The sequence below is a fragment of the Lepisma saccharinum genome, chromosome 13 (genome assembly GCF_977018435.1).
Source record: "Lepisma saccharinum chromosome 13, izLepSacc3.1, whole genome shotgun sequence".
NCBI lineage: Eukaryota > Metazoa > Arthropoda > Insecta > Zygentoma > Lepismatidae > Lepisma > Lepisma saccharinum.
Genome location: NC_139241.1, coordinates 64,253,067 through 64,277,454, shown reverse-complemented (window position 1 = coordinate 64,277,454; position 24,388 = coordinate 64,253,067). Strand labels below are relative to the sequence as shown.

General features: G+C 37.2%; 1 protein-coding gene across 3 annotated transcripts in view; it reads left to right on the top strand.

The window, feature by feature from the left end:
* Positions 1-24,388, top strand: part of LOC145997380 (tRNA (guanosine(18)-2'-O)-methyltransferase TARBP1) — a 36,865-nt gene that overhangs the window by 11,310 nt on the left and 1,167 nt on the right. For all 3 annotated transcript variants that reach the window (XM_083134354.1, XM_083134355.1, XM_083134356.1), the window contains exons 2-10: positions 2,525-2,694; positions 3,419-3,490; positions 4,961-5,183; positions 7,128-7,280; positions 13,423-13,590; positions 16,459-16,647; positions 18,870-19,035; positions 19,816-20,138; positions 23,302-23,438. In XM_083134354.1, coding sequence (XP_082990480.1) covers positions 2,525-2,694; positions 3,419-3,490; positions 4,961-5,183; positions 7,128-7,280; positions 13,423-13,590; positions 16,459-16,647; positions 18,870-19,035; positions 19,816-20,138; positions 23,302-23,438 — 1,601 coding nt within the window. The remainder of the gene's footprint in view (positions 1-2,524; positions 2,695-3,418; positions 3,491-4,960; positions 5,184-7,127; positions 7,281-13,422; positions 13,591-16,458; positions 16,648-18,869; positions 19,036-19,815; positions 20,139-23,301; positions 23,439-24,388) is intronic.

Sequence of the window (24,388 nt, the reverse complement as noted above, 5' to 3'; positions counted from 1 at the left end):
GGGGCGTTACCTCCTATACGCCTTCATGGCATGGTGCTAAGCACAGGGGAGCACTTTACTTTTTATTTTTGTAATTGAAGCGGTAGGCAGCAGCTGTTGTGGATCAGGTGCTATACTCACTTGTGTGAAGCCTGCAGGCTTGGCTGCTTCAGTGTAAGGTAACAGAGATAAGAGATACATTACTTCACCATAACACATCCGCACAAGCTAAAAAACCCACAAAACATTAAGCAACATAATCTTCATTAACCATGTAAAATTGTCCATTTTCTAGTGCACTGTAACATTGGGATAAAATAGCCCTGGATTTGATTTCCATTGGGAGCTCCAAAGTTCAGTGTTTTGAAAACAAAAGCAGTGCAATCCCATCTAGAAAGCCAGAAAACAGTGGCAATGGGACATGATATGCTAACCACATATGTGGGGCTCAGAGCATAAGTGGGGTAACTCCATTCAAGACAGTTTTGAGAAGAGGCACATTTAGATAACTTACTACTATGCTTAGCTGTTGGGGCACAAACATAGTGGTGCCTCTATGAGCAAGAATTCGAAACTTAGGAGATCCTTACTTCTAGCACTGAAATGTTGATACTTCATCCCTCTAAGTTATACATGTAACTCTATTTCTATGAAAAGTGAATTTGTTCTCTGAACTCCTCATTACACCCAATGAAAAGGTACTAGACTGTCAGTGGGCTGTTGCTACAACATTTTATTTTTCAATATCAATTACTTTGAAGTCACTTTTGAATCGTAGACCCTTTTTGCTTAATTCAAAATGTGGTATGGGTAAATCTCTCCACATCCGTAGATTACTTATTGCTATTTATTTATAATAGGAGTTCATACTGCTGACAACACAATGTAAAGCCTTATTACAGCAATTGTGCATAGTGCCAGCCTCCGTGGGGGACTGGTTAGCACATTGCGCTACGATGCCAGAATCCCGGCATGGGTGTTTGTGAATGTCCATTCATCAATTTCATCATATAACCACTAATCCTCATCTTCGGAATTAGCCAAAAGTGGCACAAGAAGAAGCGAAGTAAAATAAACAAATTAAAGGAATTATGCATAGTGGACACACAGTATACACTTACAGGGTGGCAAAGATAGTAAAAATGAGATAAGACATTCAGTTAAAATTGATGATAATCATAGACAAGGAAACACAAAAGCTAATATAAAGAATGATAAAATGAGTAAGAAGATAAGCATTGAATCCTAATAAAAGAACCAAAACGTACGTCTACTGTTTTCAGTAGACAAATTCTACTGTTTTCAAATGTATTTTGCTATGTACTGTGAAATGTACTGAAATCCTTTTCTAGATCTACTGTACTCTACAGTAGGACTACTGTACTGTGCAGTAAGGCTACTGTACTAAAAAAAAACTGTAAATAATAATGCCTAATTCTTGCTACCATATATTATAAAATCATTTATTGACTCCAAGAATAGACAAATTCATTCTTGACACTATATTTTCAGTGATTTTGAAGTGAATTGGAAAAACAGTACATGAACTGAATTGCTACTGTTTTTTCTAATGAATACTACTGAAGTCAGATATATCTAAATGAATAAGTTACTATAATTCTGTCTTAATAAATAAATCAACCTTAAAGCAGCTAGCAGTTTGAATACATGATCAGATCAGTTGATTTCTTTTTCAGCATGGAATTTCCATGGTTATTATTACATCTGTGTAATGCAATTACAGAAAGGATCCATTTTTTGATCAACGTAGTCAACAGTGTTTGCTTGTTTTGATTTTTCAAGCATTCAGGGTCAGGTTTTCATTTATACTAATTATTTGCTGCTTTCATGTGAATATAGGAATAACAATATGTCAACTTATGTATAAGAGAGTATGTTTTTAAATTTTTTTACTAGTGTGTTAACCACGATGAAGCTACACACTTAAAAACATGTTCACTTTATTTTATTTTTTTGTTGTGTGAATGCATTCCTAAGTAGCAATTTCCACATGCATTACAACACATTTACTTTAGTTCTTTATACGATTTTTCCATTGCATTTTCAGTTGTATAGATAAGAAAATTTTCATTACTGACAAGAGGACTGTCTTCAGACAGCAATATACTGAACACAATAAAATATGTTAGTTGTACAATTATATTACTGCAAACGTTAAGAATACAGTTCAACTACTTAAAATAGTGGAAACAGTTGGACTACCAAAAACAGTAGAAAACATTAGCAGTACAGTTCATGTACTGAAAACGGTAGATGTTTCAAAACACCCATTGATCTACTGAAAACAGCAGACAGAATTTTCAGTAGGGGTTTACCTAGAAACCATTGCTAGATAAGATTTTTTTTTGCTTCAATTCTGGCATAATGGTGTTAGGTTAGGTACTTGCAGTCTGCCTTCTAAAATATTGTCTTATGTAACATATAGCACATTTTTATCTTCTTACTTAAAGGCTGTCTAATTTGAAAATTTTCAATATGTTATTGTATCGAGATAGGCTCATGTTCTGTGATTTGTTCCTTCCAGTATTCAGATCTTATCTGCACCCACTCTCAGACAATAACAGGCTTCTACAATGTCTTCCTTGAGGAGTTCTGGAGAGCCTCAATCTCCTGTTCCGAATGTGTTATGCAGTCCTTCGTACCTGTGGTTGTTAACACTGTAGTGTTTGGACCTGTGCATAGGCGTGACCAAAGGTAATAAAACTCAAGATGCAATATTTTATCTTGTACTAGCCACTAAGATAATATATTATAGGGGAATGGAACAATGTGGATTTTTTCTGTTGATACTGATAACGGGAATGCTACGGATCTGATACAAAATTGCAAATGTTCCATGAAAGCATCCATAGAAATTAAAGCATGTAATCAGGTGACTATTTCATATGAATAGGAAACTGTTTTTAGATATTTACTTTCCAAAATAGGTGACATAAATTATATGTTCATATCCATAGTAACAAAAATGGCAGAGGTTTTGCACAGACATATATTGGTAATTTTACTGATAAACATATTTGCAAATATCAGCCAATACTGATTAATCTGTCAAATCTCTAATAATTTTAGGAGTCTCTTATCCATATATTTTTTATTTTTAAATTAGTAGGATTTCTTTGAATGTCAGAAAACTATTGGTTTGTTATATTATTTATTTAGGTTGTTTATATCTTTACTACGTTTTGTAATCATGGATGATGACTTGGACCGTAATTTGACATGTAAAATAAGCTTCCTGATGTGGTTTGAAACATATATTTAATTTTACTTATTTTAAGTAAAATGCATCTTGATATTCACAGTCTATATATGTGTGTATGTATGTCAGTCAGTCTGTTACTAGCTTATGTTATATATTACCTAGAAATAAATTGCAATTCAGTAAAACTATATTGTATTTTTAAATTTTCATTTCCAGAGTTCTGAATGATACATGCAAGTTTGTTGCTTCTTTGGGTGAGAGGTGCTCGGTCAATGTTCTGATAAAGAGGTGAGTGTTGCTCTATTTGATGTCATTGTGTAATGTTGCCTGTAGGAAGAACATTGATATCGATTTTCTGTTATTTTTACTGTAATGCCCAAGGTTCATGCATGAGTTCTGTTAATACTATAAGACAGTAATAAATAGAAATACTAAATAAGAACCACAGAAAACATTGGTAAGTAATGTATAAAGGAAAATTTCTAGATATTCTTGTAAATTTTAAATTATAAAGAGAATGAAGTAAATACCTTTTGCAGTTTATTTGAAAAAATAATTCACTTCAAGGTTTTTTAAAAATGTATAGTGCTTGTATATTTTTCCTAATTTTGTACAAATATATCACCTAATTTTCCCTTACCTTTTGCTTCCCAAAAGCTCTTTACCATAAAGTTAACCCATCTTTCTTCTGCAGTGCAAAGTACATTTTACTTATCCCTTGTTGCTTAATCTTGTCTCTCCATCCAATAACCCAACTCATAACACTTCTGTTGCCAGTCCATTGAGAAATGTTTTGTCACCTTGTAATCAAGGAGTCCTAGGTTTGGTGCCTAGTTGAGAGACACAATGGTTCAGATCCCACTTTAAACTGTAGGCCCAGTCCCGATTAGCCTTTCTGTGCTTAAAGTGGTCTTTAAATTTATATTACTGTAACACATATTATCATATTATTGTACCTTATCGATTCTGTTGATTGCACGTTCTGTGTAACAATGTGATAATACAAGACACTGTAAATGGGCATTTGCCTGCAGTATCATGTCTTTAAATAAATAAAAACCAAGACTCATTGAGAAATGCAATTACCATTTGCTGGAGCTCTTCGTTTTCATCCAAGTTCTTTCATCTTTAGTCTTATGTGGAGTTTGTTTCAGATATCTGGATTTGGTCATGATTTCTGGAATGAAAGTCAGCTTACATTGGTGAATGGCCACCATGGTCTCCAGACACATGGGGACACATAAAGGCCACCGTGTATGCTAAGAAACCACCACACTCACAGACATCTTACGCAAATGGGAGCTTCTAATTGATGCATGCATTGAAGCAGATGGTGTGCATATTGTACATGAACTGTAACTGTAACCATTACACCAATCATGTGTATGTTTGTGTTCATATATTTGTTTTCTGTGTAACCTGACTCTTGCCTCACCCTGTACATTGAATTCTCATGGATCCAGTAGAGCATAATGTTATAAAACTTTGAAAAGTGTAAAACCAATAGTTTTTCTTGTATGTACGCATTGCTTGCATTATAGAATTATTTTCCTGTAGTTTACGATTATTACAAGCATAAGAAAACAGTTTTTCTTTGTGACGTTTCAGGAGAACACACGCTCCTTTCATCAGACATTTATTTTCATTTATACAGTTATACAGTTATAACTTTAGTCAAAATAAGTGTAAAACCAAAGTTCCTCTATGTTGATTTTGCCACCTACCTGGGATTGATGTGTTGTCGGTTGTCTGTTGCAGCGACTGCTGGGCAGATGAGGAGGTGCACATCACAGGGATCAAGCTGCTGCTGGAGATTGTGAACCAGGGCCCTCACGTGGCCCACAGCGTGGTGGAGGCCCTTCTCCTCCGAGACAAGCAGGAATCAAGGAATAAGCCCAGGTACTTTGGGGACTCCCAGCTGCACCGCTTGAAGCACCGGGTCATGCAGGCGTTGCTGCTTCTGGAAACTGTTCTTTCAAAGGTACTGCTCCATTTAACATCTTAGAGCGACATATTTATAGTGAATGTCGGTACAAAAACTGGGTTCATTTCGGAATCAAAGGCTGTATATAAAATGACATTTTGGTGTTAAAATGGAGAATATAATCCTTTATTTAATTAAAAAACTACACTTATTACACAAAATAAACATTTCCTTTCTTATAGCACATTTCTGTAGTTATCAGAGTAATATGTTTAGTCCTGTGCAAAGGAGTCCATTTTTGCTTCTCAAATATTTGCAGCGGAATTAACCAATAATCTGTGATTTTGCCTAACTCACAGGATAACTGGGACTTCAAAAAGTGTTGTGTTGGTAAATAAATATTAAATTTCGTGTTTGAGAGTTTATTCAGCATTTTGCAGTTCATTTCGCATTATTTTATGAGAACATATAATTGGAAAACATACCTCACGCCAAACATGAACATGATCATTACAGTTACAGTTTCCATCAAAACCGAAATATGCATGTAGTAATGATTATTATCAGCTAATATTGGTATGCCAGAGTATGATGTCCACCATATGATAGCCAGTACCTCCCCTATTGCACAGTAAAAACATCCTTTATAATCAAGGGGGCCACGGTTTCATTTCAGCTTTACTTATGAAGCTATCACGAAACTAAATAATTTTATAATGGTGTGTTTTCTGCATAGATTAACAATGCTGAAGTTGTTACAGTTTCTTTTAACAAATCTCTTTCAAAAATTTATTTTGGAGTTTTAAATTTTTGTCAAAATCAAAAACCTGAGATATCTCGTAGTAATTTCCAAATCCATGCAGTCAATATTTTCATGGTTTATAGTGAATGGCAAAGTGGGTCCAGATTGTTCTCAGGATCACAGTTCAGTGTATTTAGTAATATCCTTCATTGTGAATTTTCAATAAGGGGGGGGGGGGGGGGAGTTCGAAAGCATGCAAATCGAGGATGACCAAGTGGTTGAAATAAAACTCCAACAATGAGCCAAGGCATCACATTTTCATCTTCCTGTTGTCATATTTTGTTCATTGGAATGTCGCTTTGCACTGTAGGTTGAGTTCTGATTGCCCTGTGTACATGGATATGTGGACTTTGAAGTGAGCTTTGTGACTCTCATATGTATCGATGTGAAGCTTTTATTTTAACGAGAACTCCGAAAAGTTGAGAAAAGCAAAATAAAGTATTTAATATGTATTTAGATAGGTTAAGGTGGCATTCTTTTGGTGTTTCATAATTTTAAGAGAATGCCATTTTTTCAGAATAACGCCAACTTTTACACTTTAATGTGAAAAATGCTACGAAATATGAAATATAAACTGGAATACACTACTTCTATTTCAAGCAAGTTACGTACAAGTCCTGTTATTTCTAGTCTAACTGGTGGTGTCTACTTCTGAGACAAGGGTGATTCTACTTGTTTGCAATGTGTGTTACGGACGCAATTAGAAAGTATGAATTTAAGTACAAAAGTGTAGGTGCAATTTTATCAGATTCAGCATTCAGTCACTTGCCATTCTTTTCGGGGAGCATGTATTCTACATACAATGTTGGGTGCACAAATTAAATTTGATTGCAAATCTTTAGGTGAAAGAAATGAGCAACTAGAATGAAGTCTGTATTTTTTAATGCAAGAAAAGTGAATCACGTTTTTATTTTTTATTATTAATATCTACTTCCTGAAAGACAAGTAAGGTGAAATAGTTTTTCAAATATAAGAAATTAAAATTAAGATTTGTCTAAACTTTCCATCACTTATGCAATGTGAAAATTTGTAACCATAGAAAGAACAGTAAAATTACATGTAAAAATAACACCAAATTTTGTAGTAAACTGCAAAAATTAACACTGAATTGCAGTAAGAAATAACATCAAATTTGAGGAGAAAATAAAATGAAAACTTTATGTCCGTACTTACGTATAACCATCTCTACTTGTGTTCAGGAGAGCTGCAGGAGCTTGATGCAGACAGTGTTTGAGAGCCTTTTAGTCGAGAATCACCAGCCGAGCGTCCGCTACCTCCAGGAGTGGCTCTTGGTCAGAATCCTGTTCCACCACCCGGACTACAGATCGAAGCTTTGGGATGTTATTCAGCAGGTATTCAATCCGTTATCCTGGTTGCTTTGGTATATTTGAATGAGGATGTGTACATATTTTACATTATTCATCTTACATTTTGGTAGAAACATGTTTTTGGTATATGCAGGGTGGCTACTCACCGGAATTTCCTTGAATTCTGGGAATTATGCATGAATTATTGGCTCCGGGAATTATATGTGAATTTTATTGCTTAGACGTGAAAAATTGCAACCTTTAATTAATCCAAATGAATTCATCCATTTACATGGCCCCGAGGCAAGTTTTTCACAGTTTAGTTTTTATTTTTATCGAGAAAGGAAAAGAGAAGAAAAGGCTGCATGGAAAATGAAACAAATTCTCACAATCCGTTTACTTTGTTTGTGTCCTTTGCAGAACAATCTATCTGACAGGCAGATTATTGCAAGATAAGATATAAAGTTGATTAGGTAAATTTGACTTTGAAATTCTTGCACAATTAACAATTTTTCTTGGATTAGTATATTCCGTAGCATTTGTGATTTGTCTGTAGATGTAGCCTGAGTTTGTGAAATGTCAAATGTAAACTCCACACCTTAAATTGAATATTTTAAATAGTGTATACATACTGTTTAATTGAATTGAATTAGAATTTTTGAATTCGTTGGAATCAGATAGAAACCTTTATATTATTAATATATAGAGGCACATATTTTTGGTAAATAAAAAGGCAAAATTTCGGTACAAAAACTGAGTCAATTTCGGTTCAAAAGCGGTAAATAAAAGAAAATATCGGTGTTATAGCGGTGAAAAAATGGATGAAAAGTGGTATATAAAAAGACATATTGGTTTTAAAATTGTGAAAATAATCCTAAATTTGATTTAAAAACTACACTTATTCCACAGAATTAACATTTCACTTCTAATAGCACATTTATGTAGTTATCAGAGTATTAAGTTTATTTCTGTATAAAGGAGTCCATTCTTGCTTCTCCAATATTAACAGCAGAATTAATCAATTTTCCGGGAATTGCATAACTCTCAGGATAATTCAGACCTCGGAAGGTGTCAAGGCGGTGAATAAATCCTGAATTTCGTGTTTAAGAGTTAATTTCGCTTTTTGCCGTTCATTTCGCAGTATTTCGTGACAAAATATGGTCACAAAATGCACCTCACACCTTTCAAAAACATGAAAAATTAACACTACAATGTGTTTTTTCAAATTTCGTTTTTTCGTCAAAAACGAAATATGCATGCCCCTATTAATATATTATAGTGGGGGGGGGGAAGGTGAGAGGCGGTAATATGCAAGGTTGAAATAGAGAAAACATGTGTTTCTACTATTGAATTTTTGGAAACCTCGCCTTGAAAACTGGGAATTATACTTGAATTTTATAATGGTCCCAGAGTGGTCACTCTGTATATGTCTAAGGTACTCTTACCACATGGGTTTCACATCTCACTGTATAACTTCCATCATTGGAGATCACAAATGATTAGACATTAGACTTCGTTTTAGTGTGATAAAACCAAATTAGTTGACTTTTATCTGCCAAGAATTGCTACACATTGTTTATTTTGTAAGTTAATGAGAGTGTAAATTGATTTCCTAATTTAGTGTGTTTCACACAGAAATATTTTCATTTCGAATTTTTCACCAATGTGCTTCTTGTATGTATTCCAACACATCTAATTAACAAGTATTAAGTGTACAACTTAATTGTCAGCCTTTTTTTAAAGATAGAAAATGTTTATTCATAAAAGATAGTCTTACATTTTAATCGGCAAAGTGATCTCTATTGGAATTTGTACACTTTTGCATCTTTTGGGCGGCGAATCCCCTGGTGATAGAACAACAATGGTTTAGAGGGAATAAAGTCAGCAATGCTATTTTCCACCTATTAAAGGTTTCTGAAGTGAGAATCCACTAGAGTCGTTTTCACGTTCAGAAGACACAATGGGCTCTTATGGGCAATGCTTTTCTTATGGGAAATACGAGCACGCTGTTGTCAAATTTCTGGATTTACAAATTTAGCTTAAGTAAAATCGGTACCTGCAGTTTTGCAGGAAATTTTGTAGAGAATTCGATGGTGAACACAAAAAACTGGTAACTTGCTTACATAATTTTAGATAAATTAAAAACGCAAATTTTCTGTGAAAACACAATTTTTACATTGTTTTCATTCCTAACGTTGAATCATGCGGTAAAATTGAAGCTTTCATTATGAAAAAAATTGACACTGTTTTTTAATTGTCACAGGTGACGGTGGTACTCGGAATTTATCAATACTTTAAAGCATATTTGCATTAAAAAATATTCAAATAAAGTATGTGGAGATTTTTTATATTCGTGCAGTAGAAAATGTCGTCGCTGGCCATGTTTTGTTCTGTAATTCCAAGTAAAAACTTCCAGCGACAAAGTTGTGGAGAAAATAATGAAATTATTTTTTATAACCACTCAAAGGTTCCCAGAAAAATTACTTCCATGCATTTGGAGTTTCTTTTTAACCCGAACCGCGCGCGAAGTAAGGAGACGTTGTCTGGCCATCTTGAGCTGACTCACCGCAGCATTCCGGCTAATCACCACCAAGTTTTCGAGTTATTTTATTTCCATTCAGTAAAAATATGAACTTCATGCTGTTTGTTATAATAGAATTGAAATTACTTAAATTTAATAATTGACAATTATTTCCAATGCTGCTGTTGTGATCAACATTAGTGCTGTCGCAAATACACGTTGTTTTCGTTTACATTACTGTCGACATTAATACTGAAATGAATATCACCTTTCAGTTTCCAACGTACACATAAATTCATAGACACCATATTAACCCTTGAAAGGCTTTCCAACACGTGACAAAATATGGGACTTCAAGATAGAAATATGACATGCCTTGCTTGAGTCAATCACGTCTTATCAGTTCACATGGGCCATAACTCATTTGTTTGTTTGGGTTGCAACTTAATCTAACCCATGTGCCAGGTTCCCCTTACTTGAGTGAGAGATCTGCTTTGGTCTGTTTAGACTTTTTCCCTCTCCCGAAAAAGTGTTTTCAGTTGTGTGAGCTCTCAGTGATTTTTACTTTTTTAAGTGATTTCTGAAGTGTCATATGCGTGCATTACACTCGCATGTGTAGTGATCGCAATGGATCATAGTAAAAAGGGTAACTGTAACGTTCACAGTATAATATTAATATTAATAATTACATATAATTATCATTATATATACAAAATATGTTACACCTTCATTGTGAAGGAAGGTCATCATTTCCCGGCGACATGAGCTAGCTCTGTATTGGCAACACTGTGCAGTTTCTCCATAAGCGCCGTTGTGTCTTCTGAACGTGAAAACGACTCTAGATCAGGGGTTCTCAACCTAGGGGACGTGTCCCCCTGGGGAGGCGTTGGAGTATTTCAGGGGAGGCGTGGTGAGCAATGAAAAATATATACATGAATTACCCCCCCCCCCCAAAAAAAAAGTTGTGACAAAGACAAACCCCTTGTGTAGGTCTCAGAAAAGAAACTTCTGCAAATAGTTCTCTCTGTCACCGCTAGATGTAACTGCATTCACACACATGTCTTATTTACACTGCCCTATACCTTAATTCCCTTCAGGAACAGGCAATCGACCTAAAATGTGATTCTCAAGCAAAAATGGAGTTCCCAAACATGACTGTTGAAGATTTTTCGTTAAGCTATTTTCCTGTGTATCCACAAGTTGCTATGGAAGCTGCAAGGTTGTTTTTGCAGTTTTCGTTAACATATGTATATGAGTTGCGATTTTCTACGCTGGCTTACATCAAATCAAAGTATCGAGCACGGCTGGATGTTGAAGTGTGCATTATCGCAGTTGGAACCAAACATTCAAAAACTTGTGAAAGAAAAACTGTGCCAGCCCTCTCATTAATTGTGTTCTTAAGAAATAAAACCAAATGATGTAGCTTGAAATTTTAACTGCAGTGAGGGCAGAATCCTTTGTAATGTAGGCCTATTAAGCCCTTTTTTAAGTAATAAAAATGTTCTATCAACAAAACAAGTATTAGTATTTTTTAATATCTGTAATAATAAAAGCATTATAAAATATTCTTTGAGTTAGATTTATTAAGCCTAACAGCACAGTAGAACTTTCGACACTCAATAATTCATTACGCCTAGAGGAAGGGGACAAACTAAAGGTTAAAAGATTAAAAATCAGTAACTTACGTGTGTGAGCGTGAGATTTATCAAACTACGTTTCGAAGGTTATACTACCTCCTTCTTCAGGTTGAAACGATGTTTTCAGACACCTGATATGGTGCCTCGTCGAGAAAGTGATGGTTGACGATTTAGGTTAAAATGGTATAGGAAGGACACTTTCTAAAAAAAGAATCTAAAATACACATACTAAAACCGCGCAATACTCTATAAAAACAAAAGAACGTTCAAAGCTGATGACGGCGAACTGCCGATCGTTGTTCGGGGTAGGTGAATGCACGGTGTCAGCTCATACCTGGAGAAGGAAAACTCCTCCCCCCCAGTCTTTCCTCAACTGGGGCTCGTGAGTCACCAATCCAAGGTGAATTCAACTTCCACCTCGGCGGCTTTCCTAACCTCAGGGGTAACATGGAAGCCCATCTAGTCTCTACTTCCGGCGGCTTTATCCCATTTTTTAAAAAAGTTTATCCAGCCGTCTTCCAAATTCCAATCATCCCTATTGAGTTTATTCCTATTATCCACGTATATATAGGCTGCCTCATACACATTCCTATCCAATTTATTGTTAATCTTCCTAATGACTTCTCTTTTGGCGATCTTATGCCGGTTAACTAATACGTGTTCAGATAATCCTGTCTTGGGTATACCCTCCTTTACATCTTTATCATGCTCGCCCCACCTAATTTGCATACTCCTCCCGGTCTGTCCCACATATTCCTTTCCGCATTCACATACTATCCTGTACACTCCCTTTTGCTCTTCAGGGTTATTGCGCCTATCTCCCCTCCCTTTCTTATAAGACGTGAAGTGTTTTTCAATGCTCCGAGGTGCTCTCACCCCACATTTTATCCCGTATCCCCTTACGGATTTTTCAATTTTCTCGGAAACACCCTTAAAATATGGAATCCCGACAAAATACGTATTTTTCACCGTTTCCTACCTCCATTTTATCTTCATCTTTATCATTTTGCGATATTTCTTGTCTTAGAGGAAGGGGGCTTTGACTAATTTGTGGATGCAAAGGGGGCCGCAGGCTCAAAAATGTTGAGAACCCCTGCACTAGATGGTGCTGCAGGGACCAGAGCAGGTGGTAGTCTTAAGGGGCTAGGTCAGGGGGAAGAACCGTATCAGACAGAACCAAATGAATAAAAGCATGTCCTTAGTTCCTTTTGCCATGTGCAGGGTGGCCGCAGTGGCTCAGTCGGTAACGCGTCTGACTACCATGCTAAAGGTCCCGGGTTCGATCCCCGGCCGGTTCAAATCCGGGAACTTTTCTAACGGTGGAAGCGGCCCCGGCGCGTACTCAGCGTCGAATAACATGGGTACCTGGGGGAAACCCTGGGGGGGTAAAGGCGGTCAGGGGCGTGATGCTGATCACATCACCCCCACTCACGACCGGATCAAGAAAGTGTGGGGCGTTACCCCTACACCCCCTATACGCCTTCATGGCGTGGTGCTATGCACAGGGGAACACTTTACCTTTTTTTATGTGCAGGCTGATGTTATCATGCAGCAGTATCACTTTCCTAGTTCCACTGCCAGTAAATGGTGTTTTTCCTCTCAATTTCATTACTCAAATGAATAATTTCATGTTAATTTTTTTCAACAGTTGCTCCATTTCTTCATTTTCCCATTTTCTTTGGCTGTCCAGGATGCTGTTCATCTTTTGGATTGTAATGCCCCTCCCATAATCGCGGAAACCACTTCTTGCAGTTGCTGTACGATATGGCATCTTCACGCAAGGCAGAACAAATAATCTCCTTTGCTTCAGTTTTCTTTCTACAGTTGATATGCAATTAGCATGCTTCTTTATGTTACATCATCAGCTAGTAGGTTGGTATTGGAGTGCCAAAACATGGCAGGGAAATTTCCATTTTAAACAATAGCAACAGTAAAGTATATCATATATTAATGTAGGGACCAAGAATTAATTTGTCCACCTGGTAATTTTTTGTATGGATATAGGAAGTAATCTGAGTGTTTCTCGTAGGCCTCGGCAGTGCGTGTGGGGAGCCTATCATCATTTGTAGCGATTGCGTACCACCTGGCCTGCATTTTGGAGGATAGGGAGGAGAAAGAGACCTTCATTGACAAGTGCTTCCAGCAGATTCTCCCCTGGTGCATGGGGCAGCATTTCAATGTCCGCCTTTATTCACAGGTATAATGCTTGTTATTAATTCATACACATACATACCCATTGTAGTCAGAGAAAGTTGAATGAAAACACATATTTGTATCCTATCTATGGTTCCACTCACACAGCCTAGCTTCTAGGGAAGTTTTGCAACTGATAGTGGTTGTAATATATTTATATCAAGGTTCGCCTCGGAGAGGGACACTTGCTTGCCCTGAGATATCAGGAAAAACTTCATAAGAGTTGAAAAGTGAAGTTGTAGTGTGAAAACATGGACAAGAGGTGTCATGAAAGAAGCAAATTAAGTCGTCTCTGTTTGATACATGTTAATCATGAAAGAGCTCAAAAAGACAAAAGAACTGTTCATCAACGAAGTGATACAGTAAACCCTCATTAACACGAATCCCAATCGACTGAAAAATCAAGAGTTCGTGTTAAAAAAATTTGTGCTAACTGGGGACACAAATCTTATTGTTGCAATACAGTTCTTTCTACACATTAACCATTTACAATACGTATTATGTATGTCATCATAGAAAAAACTACTACAGTAATTAACTTTTAAAAAAGTACTCGCAGAACATTTTCTGGTGAAAAATTCCTGTATGTTGTGCTGTCGCAGACAGGAACGCAAATGCCTGGTTACTTCACGGTCAACTGTACTCATAGCTTCCTTAAAACTAGCGGTCAATTCGGATGTTGAATCTGAACACACAACTGAATTTGTTGGTTAAATACGTATAAGCTCATTGTTGATGCGATGATCACGATTGTCGAGCAATTGCACCCAAGTTTTAATCTTGATGTTACTCGTACTGGCTCTGATTTATAGAATAGAAAAACACATTTGAACACATTGTTGATCTGAATGTGTTGGTTACAATACTGTATAAGTTGATTGTTGACAAGAGGATAGAGATTGTTGAGCAATTTCTTACTTACCTAGCAGAGGAACAACAGAAAAGAATTATGAAAAACTTTGAAAGTTCATGTTAAATGAGATATAATGACGCAACGGACTAAAAAACAGTTCGTAATTTGTGGTAATTCTTGTTAACAGATAAAACTTTCTATTAAGATATAATACATCCCTGCCGGGACCAACATTTTGTTCATCTTAACTGAGTGTTCGTCTTAAGCGAGTTTGTGTTAACGAGGGTTTACTGTAGATGTTTATGGAAAGAAAGCAAGTCAAATTCCAGTTTTTATTTAAATAGTGGACTAAACTCTTAACTTGACAATGACAACAAGGTACCAGGTGGTTATAATTAAAGTGACGGTGTTCAGAGTGGTACAGCACGGGCTGTAATGAGAGTAGGAGTCTGAAACTTCGTAGATATGCTAATGAAGCAATGCGCTCGCGAATTATGCAAAAAAACAATTAGTTCCAATTCTCGCCACCAGGGTAAAAAATGGCGCTGTAAGCAGTCAAAACGTGGAAATTTCCGTAACTCTGACGTCAAAGTCGGTGACATTGCCTAACCATTGTGTGAGCTCCCTGGTTGTTGTTGGTGACGCTTGTTGCTTTTTCCTTTAGTAATGTTCATGTAATTCGAATAATGAAATTGTAGCGATATTTTATTACAAAGAGTATTGTTTTCTGCGATTTATAGTGTTTTTCCTGTAACTATACCAAGTTTTGACTGCTTACAGCGCCATTTTTTACCCTAGTGGCGAGAATTGGAACTAATTATTTTTTTGCATAATTCGCGAGCGCATTGCTTCATTAGCATATCTACAAAGTTTCAGACTGCTACTCTCATTACAGTCCGTACTGTACCACTCTGAACACCGTCACTTTAATTATAACCACCTGGTATTTACAATTCAATTAGGATTAAAAATAAAATAAAAATAAAAAGTAAAATATGAGTTTTTATAGCTGACGGACAAGATATAAAATCTAACTCTGCCCCCTCCCCTCCAATGCTCGAAGTGGTGGGGGATGCTTGTATGGATCAATGTGGAGGGAGGAAATGCAGTGATTTGGGGGGGGGGGTTATCTATGCAAATTATTCTAGTGGGAGATGGTTTGTAAGAATTTTCTTAACTGGGGATAGCATCCCTCATATCCTCCCACTTTGAGCAGTGCTGCTCCCCGAGAAAAAATTCTGCAGGTGGCCCTGATACAAATGGACCAATATGAAATTTTTGGCCAATAATGATGTAAAATTTATCAATACAGATCCTACATAAAATTCCAAATGGTCCTTGAAGAACCTGTATGGTTCATTCACCTCTTTAATAAATGTATATAACCAGGTAACTTAAAAAAAAAGCTGAACATGTCTACATTTATGTAGTTTTAGAAAGTATGGAGTGGATATGTTTATATCCATAAAAATTATAACGTTATTGCGCTAAATTATAAGATATTTAATGATATATTGAATCAGTAAAATTATGCTGCAGTTAATATACATAAAAATAGAATGCAAAGAGTCTTGCACCATGGCTGTGCGGTCTAAGGCGTCGTGCTTTGGGCTCCGGCAATGAGACATGCATAGGTTGGCATCTCCTGGGGGAAGCATAATAACTTTTCTCTTGAGATTTTGGCTGGTGTATGGCGATACACCATCGTGAGGAAATGGGGGAGCTACAAACGAGTAGTGTAACCCGGTCATGAAAACCTATAACAATGAGTGGGGGTTTGCCTTCCTGACCACACGTCACCCCGTAACTACCTCGGTGAGTGAGGCCAGCAGTTTGTAGGTACGCTCGGGCCCTCGATGGACTATTGCATCACAGGTTGTTATTATTATGCAAAGAAGCAGGTTGCCAATTTTTGAAACTTGGGTGTAACATATATAGTATCCCAATGTCTCAAATACCACACCGCAAAGAAGTACAGATAAAAACTGCTTTGAAACAAAGTTGTCTGTGCTTTTGCAGGTGTGTCTGCAGAGGCTGTGGGAGCTGAGCGTGAAAGAAGGGTTGAGGAGCGTGATGGAGAAGTACCAAATCATCAACTCCTGCTTGGAGGTGAGCATCGACAAGGGGAACCTGGTGAAGAATGCTCAGAAGCTGAAGCAGGACTTCTACTTCCAGGTCTTCCATCCTCTCAAGCACTTTTCGTTGCAGGTAGGTGCTACTCTCTTCTTTTTACATAAAAATATATGCGTGAATTTCCAATGGATCATAGTGCAAATAATGGCAACAGGTAGAATGCTAGACGGTAAGGTAAGGTAAACTTCCCCAAGCACATAGGACAGTGGCATGAAGGCACATGTAGGGGTGGGGAGGTAGGGCCCCACACATTCTCGATCTTGACTATTTTGGAGGTGATGTGGTAAGCATCATGCTCTGGCTGCCTTTACCACCACCCCCCAGGTACCCATTGATTTAAGGTTGGGCGAGCCCCAGATCCACTTTATGCGGGGACAATGCTGGAAAAATTCCAACTTTAGATCACCCACCCCAGGTCTCACCCTACCGAATAGACCACCGCAGCTCTAGAATGCCGGACAGTAAAGTAGAGAAACCCTTTTCCATCCATGAGCCTTATACGTGATTTGAGAAAAGGCAGGTGACTTTCCAATATTGCAAATGCATAAAAATTTATTCCGAAGACTTACAGAATCAGTTCAGGCCTTCATTTGTAGCAAATGTCATCACTTTGCTTCAATGCAACTCCAATTGTTGACATGACAAGACATTTCAACTGAACTTGGTTTTTCCAAATTTGATTTTACTTTTGAGTTAAGCAAGATTTGCCCTTAGGGTGGACAAACATTGGAACTTTGACGAAAGTCTGTAAGAGAAATTGAAGAGTGATGAAAGTGGGCAACAAGGTATCAGCGCTGCCTGACCTAAAAAATCCTGAACATTAGGAAGATAAAATTTTCATAATATCCAGATAGACGTTGGTCCTCTCATGAAAAAAGGAGCCCGGGTTATTTTCCAGATTGGGCAATCTTAGTTGGAATTCTTCCAGCTTTGTCTCTTCATAAAGTGGCTCTGGGATTCACCCAGCCTCAAATAAATGGGTACCTGGAGGTAGGGGGTAAAGACAGCCGGAGTAGGTGCTGATCACATCACCTCCACAACTGGCCAACATTGAGAATATGTGAAGTCAAACCTTCAAATACTCCCTATGTGTGCCTTAATGGCAGGCATGTTGAAATGTGCACAGGGAGGGGCACAAAATACACCCATCCTCAGGTTGTTACGAAAATGTTCCACAAATGTTCATAGGATTTTGGTGTCCCAAATTCTGAAATCTACACCTAGGAATGCTCCACCAGCACAGAAGTGGACAATAATCAATGTTCTGAATAAATTTCTGTCCACTTTTTAATGTTAAGTGCTATGTTTATGCCTGGCTGGTCTGTTCGTTTAGTTAATATCTTGATTTCACAAGTGCATCTGAATTTGCCCCACTATGAATAATGAGCTTGTGGGAATAGTATACATCTTTCAACCAAGTGAAAATTGATTTTCTCTACTGTTGTCATGTATCTGAATGTAGTTTCTTCAAGAGGTAAGAGAAGTATCAAGAGTACAAACATGTAAATAAGGGCTTGATATGACAGGGTGGTTACTCACCGGGAATTCCTTGAATTCTGGGAATTATGCATGAATTATTGGCTCCGGGAATTATGCGTGAATTCTACTTGAATTTTTCTCCGTAGATGTGAAAATTTTTAACTTTTTTAATCCAAATCCCATTCACATTTTATACAAATAAAAATTATTTTCGTAAAATTTTCTTGCTCGCTTCGCTTGCAATTCCTTCTTTTCTTAGTCTTATTAAGTTTATAACCATAGCTAGGGGGAAAATTGATTGATTGATTTGTGGTTTTAAGTCCACTTTATGCACAGAAAGGATAATTGGGACTTGACCTGCAGTTTAAAGTGGGATCTGAACTACTGTGTTGAAAAAATAATTGAAATCGTTTGTCGAACACAAATGCTTTAGCACCAACTTCTACTCCCTTTTTGCATAATTTACGAGGATAATAACATCTTTGATACTACTACTAATAATAATAATAACAACAACAACAACAATGTTGGTCCCAGCAGTAATACGTAAGGTTGAAATAGAGAAAACATCTGCTTGAATTTTTGGAAAATTCACCTTGAGAACCGGGAATTATACTTGAATTTTATCATGATCCTAGAGTAGCTACCCTGTATGGCCTAATCAACTCCAGTTCCTGTATGACACAGGAAGACATGGAAATTTATTTACTACCCAGCACCACAAAGAGTATCATGGGTAAATTTGTAGAATGCTGTTAGGATTTAAATGTATATTTTTAGTCTTTTACGATACATCTGTTTCTCCATCTTCATTGCAGACCATCTATTATGACCTCCCTCGCTTGTCCAACATCACTTGCGAAGAGTGGATCCCCGTAGATTTCCTGAAGACGGTAGATGCTTCACACACACAGGTACAGGTGCTCAATGAAACGGGAGAACTTGGGAGCTGCTCTGTCGCTGGCTGGATTCTCAAGGCAACAGGTATGCTTCTCTCCCCTTATTATCTGATATGATTAAATTGCAATTACAGTGACATTCTCAGATTTTACGAGGGTAAGTCAGTAAGTAGATCACATCGTTTATTAAAACAATACTAATTGAGATACTGACTTGAAAACCATTTTTGTTTTTCAACAGAATTTCCACCAACATTCATACACTTATCCCATCGCTTTATCAGTCCCCCAAAAACTGCTTCATAAAAGTCTTTGGGCTGGTGTCGCAACCATAGTCGCACCTCATGTTCAACAGCAACATCATCTTCCACAAAACGTTTGCTGCCACCATGCGCACACTTTTTGGAATTTCAAACTATCATGGATTATGCTTTGTGCTAATCCATGAGAACACCCTATTGTAGTTGCTATGTTCTCTATTGTCACTTGCTTGCTAGCTCAAATCATCTCCTCCACCCTTGCAACTCTACATACAGTCCTTGAGTATGGTCGCCATTTTTAAACTGAGCTGCCCGTGCATGCATCTGCTATCTAGCAACTGCTAACTGAATATCATCACACTGAACTGTGCTTCCACCTAATGACACCTTTAGAAACTACTCACTAAGATTTTCAACTAACCCAAATCAGTTTATGACCTATTTACTAACTTCCCCTTGTACATTGAACATTCAATCTTGATGGTCCAAATGTAGCAAAATAATATAAAATGTTCCCCAATTTCACATTTTAAGTTTTTTTTCTAGCTTGGTCTGAAAACGTAAAATCCAGGTTCGACTGTAATCATCACTTTGTCTATTTCTAGGAGGATTAGTAGAAGAAAGTGATGGAGGCCTGGAACTCCATGCAAACGTCCAGAAGAAAATAACTCCATGGAAAATGATGTTTCCTGACCAGGAACTTCTGCTCTCGTACACGGACTCTCTGCAGAAAAAGAAGAAGCTCTCTGAAGGTGGACTGGTGGTGGTTGCCTCACTGATCGACCGTCCACCAAACCTCGGAGGATTGAGCAGGACTTGTGAGGTGTTTGGTGTGTCCGAGTACGTCTTGGGGAGCCTCCGTTACATGGAAGACAAGCAGTTCCAGAACCTGAGCGTGTCAGCTGAGAAGTGGATTCCCATTACAGAGGTAGGCCTCTACTGAAGGGTAAGGGGAATAATTCTATTGTCTTCCCTCCAAAAGAGCAGATGACAGTACATGTTGTGAAACCGAAAAACAACCATATTGGTGAATCGGACACCACCAATGCCAAAGCTGGCTGCACCCCTGTTGACAGTAGGGATGGCCGAATCTAGTATCTGGGTAGTAAAACTGGTAAATCCCGATTTCGGAATTATTTTTGCCTGCACAAGCACTAACCATTGTGAGGAATGTGCTCCTGTGCATATGAGCAATATTTTGAAGCGCTCGGCACAGTATCGCCAAATGAATTACAATTACACACTTTGACATGGTTACAAGGTTGGTGTCTCACTTGTGGTCACTGTCATTAGTGGTTCTGCTGGGAAAAAGATTTATTTAAATTGCAATTAAAGCATTACATGCAGTGGTGAATTGAAAGGTTAGGTGCATTCTGCATTTGAATTTTAATAAGATACTCTGGTAGAACCAAATCTTAGGGTGCTGAACAGGCCTTGGAATATGTGATCATGATAGACAAAAGTTCATGTAAAGTGATTTTTTAATTTTTTTATTTATTTTATTTTACTTCGCGTTTTGTGCCTCTTGGCTAATTTGCGAAGATGGGGATGAGTGATGAAATTGGTGAATGGACATTCACAAAGAACCATGCCCGAGCAGGATTCGAACCCGAGACCCTTGGCGTCGCAGCACGATGTGCTAACCACTCAGCCACAGGGTCCGGCGTTCATGTAAAGTACTTGAGAACTTAGGAATTGTAGCTTTCCTGGCGACATGATTCGAACACGTGTTCTCGGGTTACCAACCAGGTTAGATTGGAGTTAGCTTACAACGTTTCGAGCGCATACATTGCTCTCATCATCATGGAATATGAGTTATGAAAACTTTGTTAACCAATTCTACCTTTAAAAATTGTGGAAAAATTATTGCATATCTTTTCCCTCCAAAACTCAGATAGTAAAATTTCCGAATCCAGATGTTACGTGTTCCAGATTCTGGATATTTTTGGTCATTCGTAGTTGTCAGGGTCATGGCTTTGGCACGTTATTAGTTGCTGACGTGCCAGTGCTTTCGTAATGGAGGAACCATGCACATGCACTGGCAACAGTATACGTGTGGCTTATCACCAAGTGGCAGGAAACCGAGTTAACCATCAAGTGGTGCTTCATTAGTATGCACTTCTGTCTTTTGTCCCTGGTGACAATTTATAAAAGAAGGACCTAAGATCGATGACAATTATCCGGTACCTTATTGTTACTTTTTACATACATCACAATTACAACAACTGCATCTTCAACCAATGGTATATTTCAGGTTGCTAAATCATAAACATACATATAAATTATACAATATACATATTTATAATGTTATTAAAAGTAGAAATAAATTACTAAATTAAAAATATATTATTAATATTAATTATCCAAAAATAAATAAATTTGTTACTTTTAAATATATCAGATATTATAAAGTATTGAACTACGTCCTTTACTAACTAGTAAAAGATGTTAATAAAATATGAAATAGTTGAAGTGGTTTTATTATGTGTAAGTTTTTGTTTAGTTTTTGCTTTATGTTAATATAAATCAATTAGATTTCATAGTTATTGTTTTCCATTCTTGTTTTCTACTTGTATTGTGCGTATTGATGTAGATTTGTTAGTTATCTCTTGAGAGAGAGAAAGCATTGAACACTCACAACTACACTAATTTGTGTATGTATTCGATATTATTCTTAGTACAGTATATTTAAAATTAAAAGTTATTGTTTATCTTTTGTTTGTTGCAACAAAAACTCCCCCCCCCCGAAAATTTTTGGCAGGGAGGTTTTTGAGGCCATGACTGTTGGTAAGGGGGAAATCCCCCCCAGTATTTCGCACCCTGGTATATTTGACCCTACAAGGTTCTGTTGTTATGACATTTAGCTTACATGTTGCACACTACTTACTATAAATATACTCCACGGCAAAAAAGAATCGCCCCCTAGTGATAACATTTATATTTTCTTTCAAGCAGTTTTATTTTTTTTTTTTTGTTATTATTTTGACAATTGTACATACTGTACGTAATTTTAACATTTTCTGATTATTTTACTCTAACAATGAAGGTAATAATGAAGAAATCAACAAAGAAAGCGGTTAGTTGATGAAATTGTTAAGCTTTATGGCCTTTATTGCCTTCTGCTATTGTTTAGTTACCTTTGTTTGGTCTGATGTATAGTTCAGTTGTTACATTTGTTTAGGGATTGGTTTCCTTCTTGCTCACACAATATCACCAAATCTAATTGCAGTATAATAATGTACGATTTCACTTCTTTGCCCGAAGTCAGTATTTCGTATGTCCACCTTTTGCTATTCGTAATGCTTCAAGTCGACGAGGCATGCTAGCAACTAAACAGGAACATGTTTCAGTCAATTTCTAGGTACCAGATATTAACAACTGCCTCATTGAGCTCCCGTTAATTACAGAAGTTCTTGTTCAGGAGACACATTGTCATTATATGTCGTAGATTTTCTATTGGGTTCATACCCGGTGAATTGGCTGGCTAAAATAATGTTGGAACACCCTGCTTTCTACCCATTTCGATTTACTGTACTTTGTGTGAGCAAGAACGAAGACTTCTGATCAGGAAACCTTTCAGTGAGGTTATGAAACCAATCCCTAAACAAATGTAATAATTGAACTATACATCAGACCAAACAAAGGTAACTAAACAATAGCAGAAGGCAACAAAGCCATAAAGCTTAACAATTTGATCAACTAACCACTTTCTTTGTTGATTTCTATTACCTTCATTGTTAGAGTAAGTAAAATGAGAAAATGTTAAAATTACACACCGTATGTACAATTGTCAAAATAATTACTTAAAAAATAGTGCTTGAAAGAAAATATTAGATTTTATCACTAGGGGCAGATGTAGAAGCGTCAGTTGCTATGGTTAAACTAAACTTCATGGTGCAACAGTTGTTTGAGGACCAAGGCTTGCCATGGATTTTGCAGCTTGATTTCGTTCATCGCTATTTTCTCACTTCTTTTAAGACCAATTTCATGCTATTATGAGGTGTTATTTTTAATCAAACAAGAATATCCTTTATGCATGGACTGATTTCCATTTGCATGGTTAGCCTAGTAACAAACACATTCTTTGCCAGGTGAAGCCCCACCTGCTTCCGAAGTACCTGCAGGAGAAGAAGAACGAAGGGTACCGGCTGGTGGCTGCAGAGCAGACAGCAAACAGCATCCGACTCACAGAGTTCAGGTTCCCTGTGAAAAGCCTGCTGCTGCTGGGGTATGTATCGGCATCTCTTGTTTATACAAAAAGGTCACTATAAGTCACACTACAATGTCGTAGAACTCTTCACTATGACTTAACACCTCTTCATACTGCTGTGCTTCATTTCAGCATAAGATCCATTTAATATCTATCACATGATATCTTCTTCCCTGGATCCTTTCTCTGTTAAATCTTAGCAGTTCCTTAGCCAGTGTCCTAGCCAATTTCTTTCTACAATATATAAATAAATATACCATCTTCTATGAAAATTTAACTGTTGTAAAAGTTATGATATTCATTGTCGACTCCCATGGATAGACATACAGATTCGTTGTTATGTTACAATGATGCATGAAACCCTTGGCGCAACAGCATGTTAGAGCCAGGGCCTACCTACCGGCCTTAATCCCACCTGCTGAGGCAGATCATCCAACTAGTTACGGGGTGACGTGTGGTTAGCACGACAAACCTCCAGTCCTTGTTTTAGGTTTTCTGTGACTGGGTTACTCCACTCATTTGTACCTCCTCAATTTCCTCATGCTCGGAGCCACTGGTTCCATACAGAAGCCAAAATCTTGGGAGGGAGGTTGACTTGAACCTGCATGTGACCTGTAGCTGGAGCCCAAAGCATAACACCTTGGACTGCAGGGCTATGTACGGAACCAATGATGTATGAACAATGTCCAAGCTGTTGTTAATATGTTTAGCATATGCAGACGATTAGGGGATGAAACAAATACAATTCAGAATAATACTAAAATATTTTGAAAAGCAGCTAAAGAGATAGGTTTGAAGTTAGCAAAGAGAAAACTAAATATATGCTTACAGGCTGAAACCAAGTGTTAGTTAATAATCAAAATTTAATTATTGATCTCATTTGAATCTGTTTCCAAATTCAAGTACTTACGAGTAATACTAACAAATTAAAATTATGTTAAAGAGGAAATATAAACCAGACTTATGTT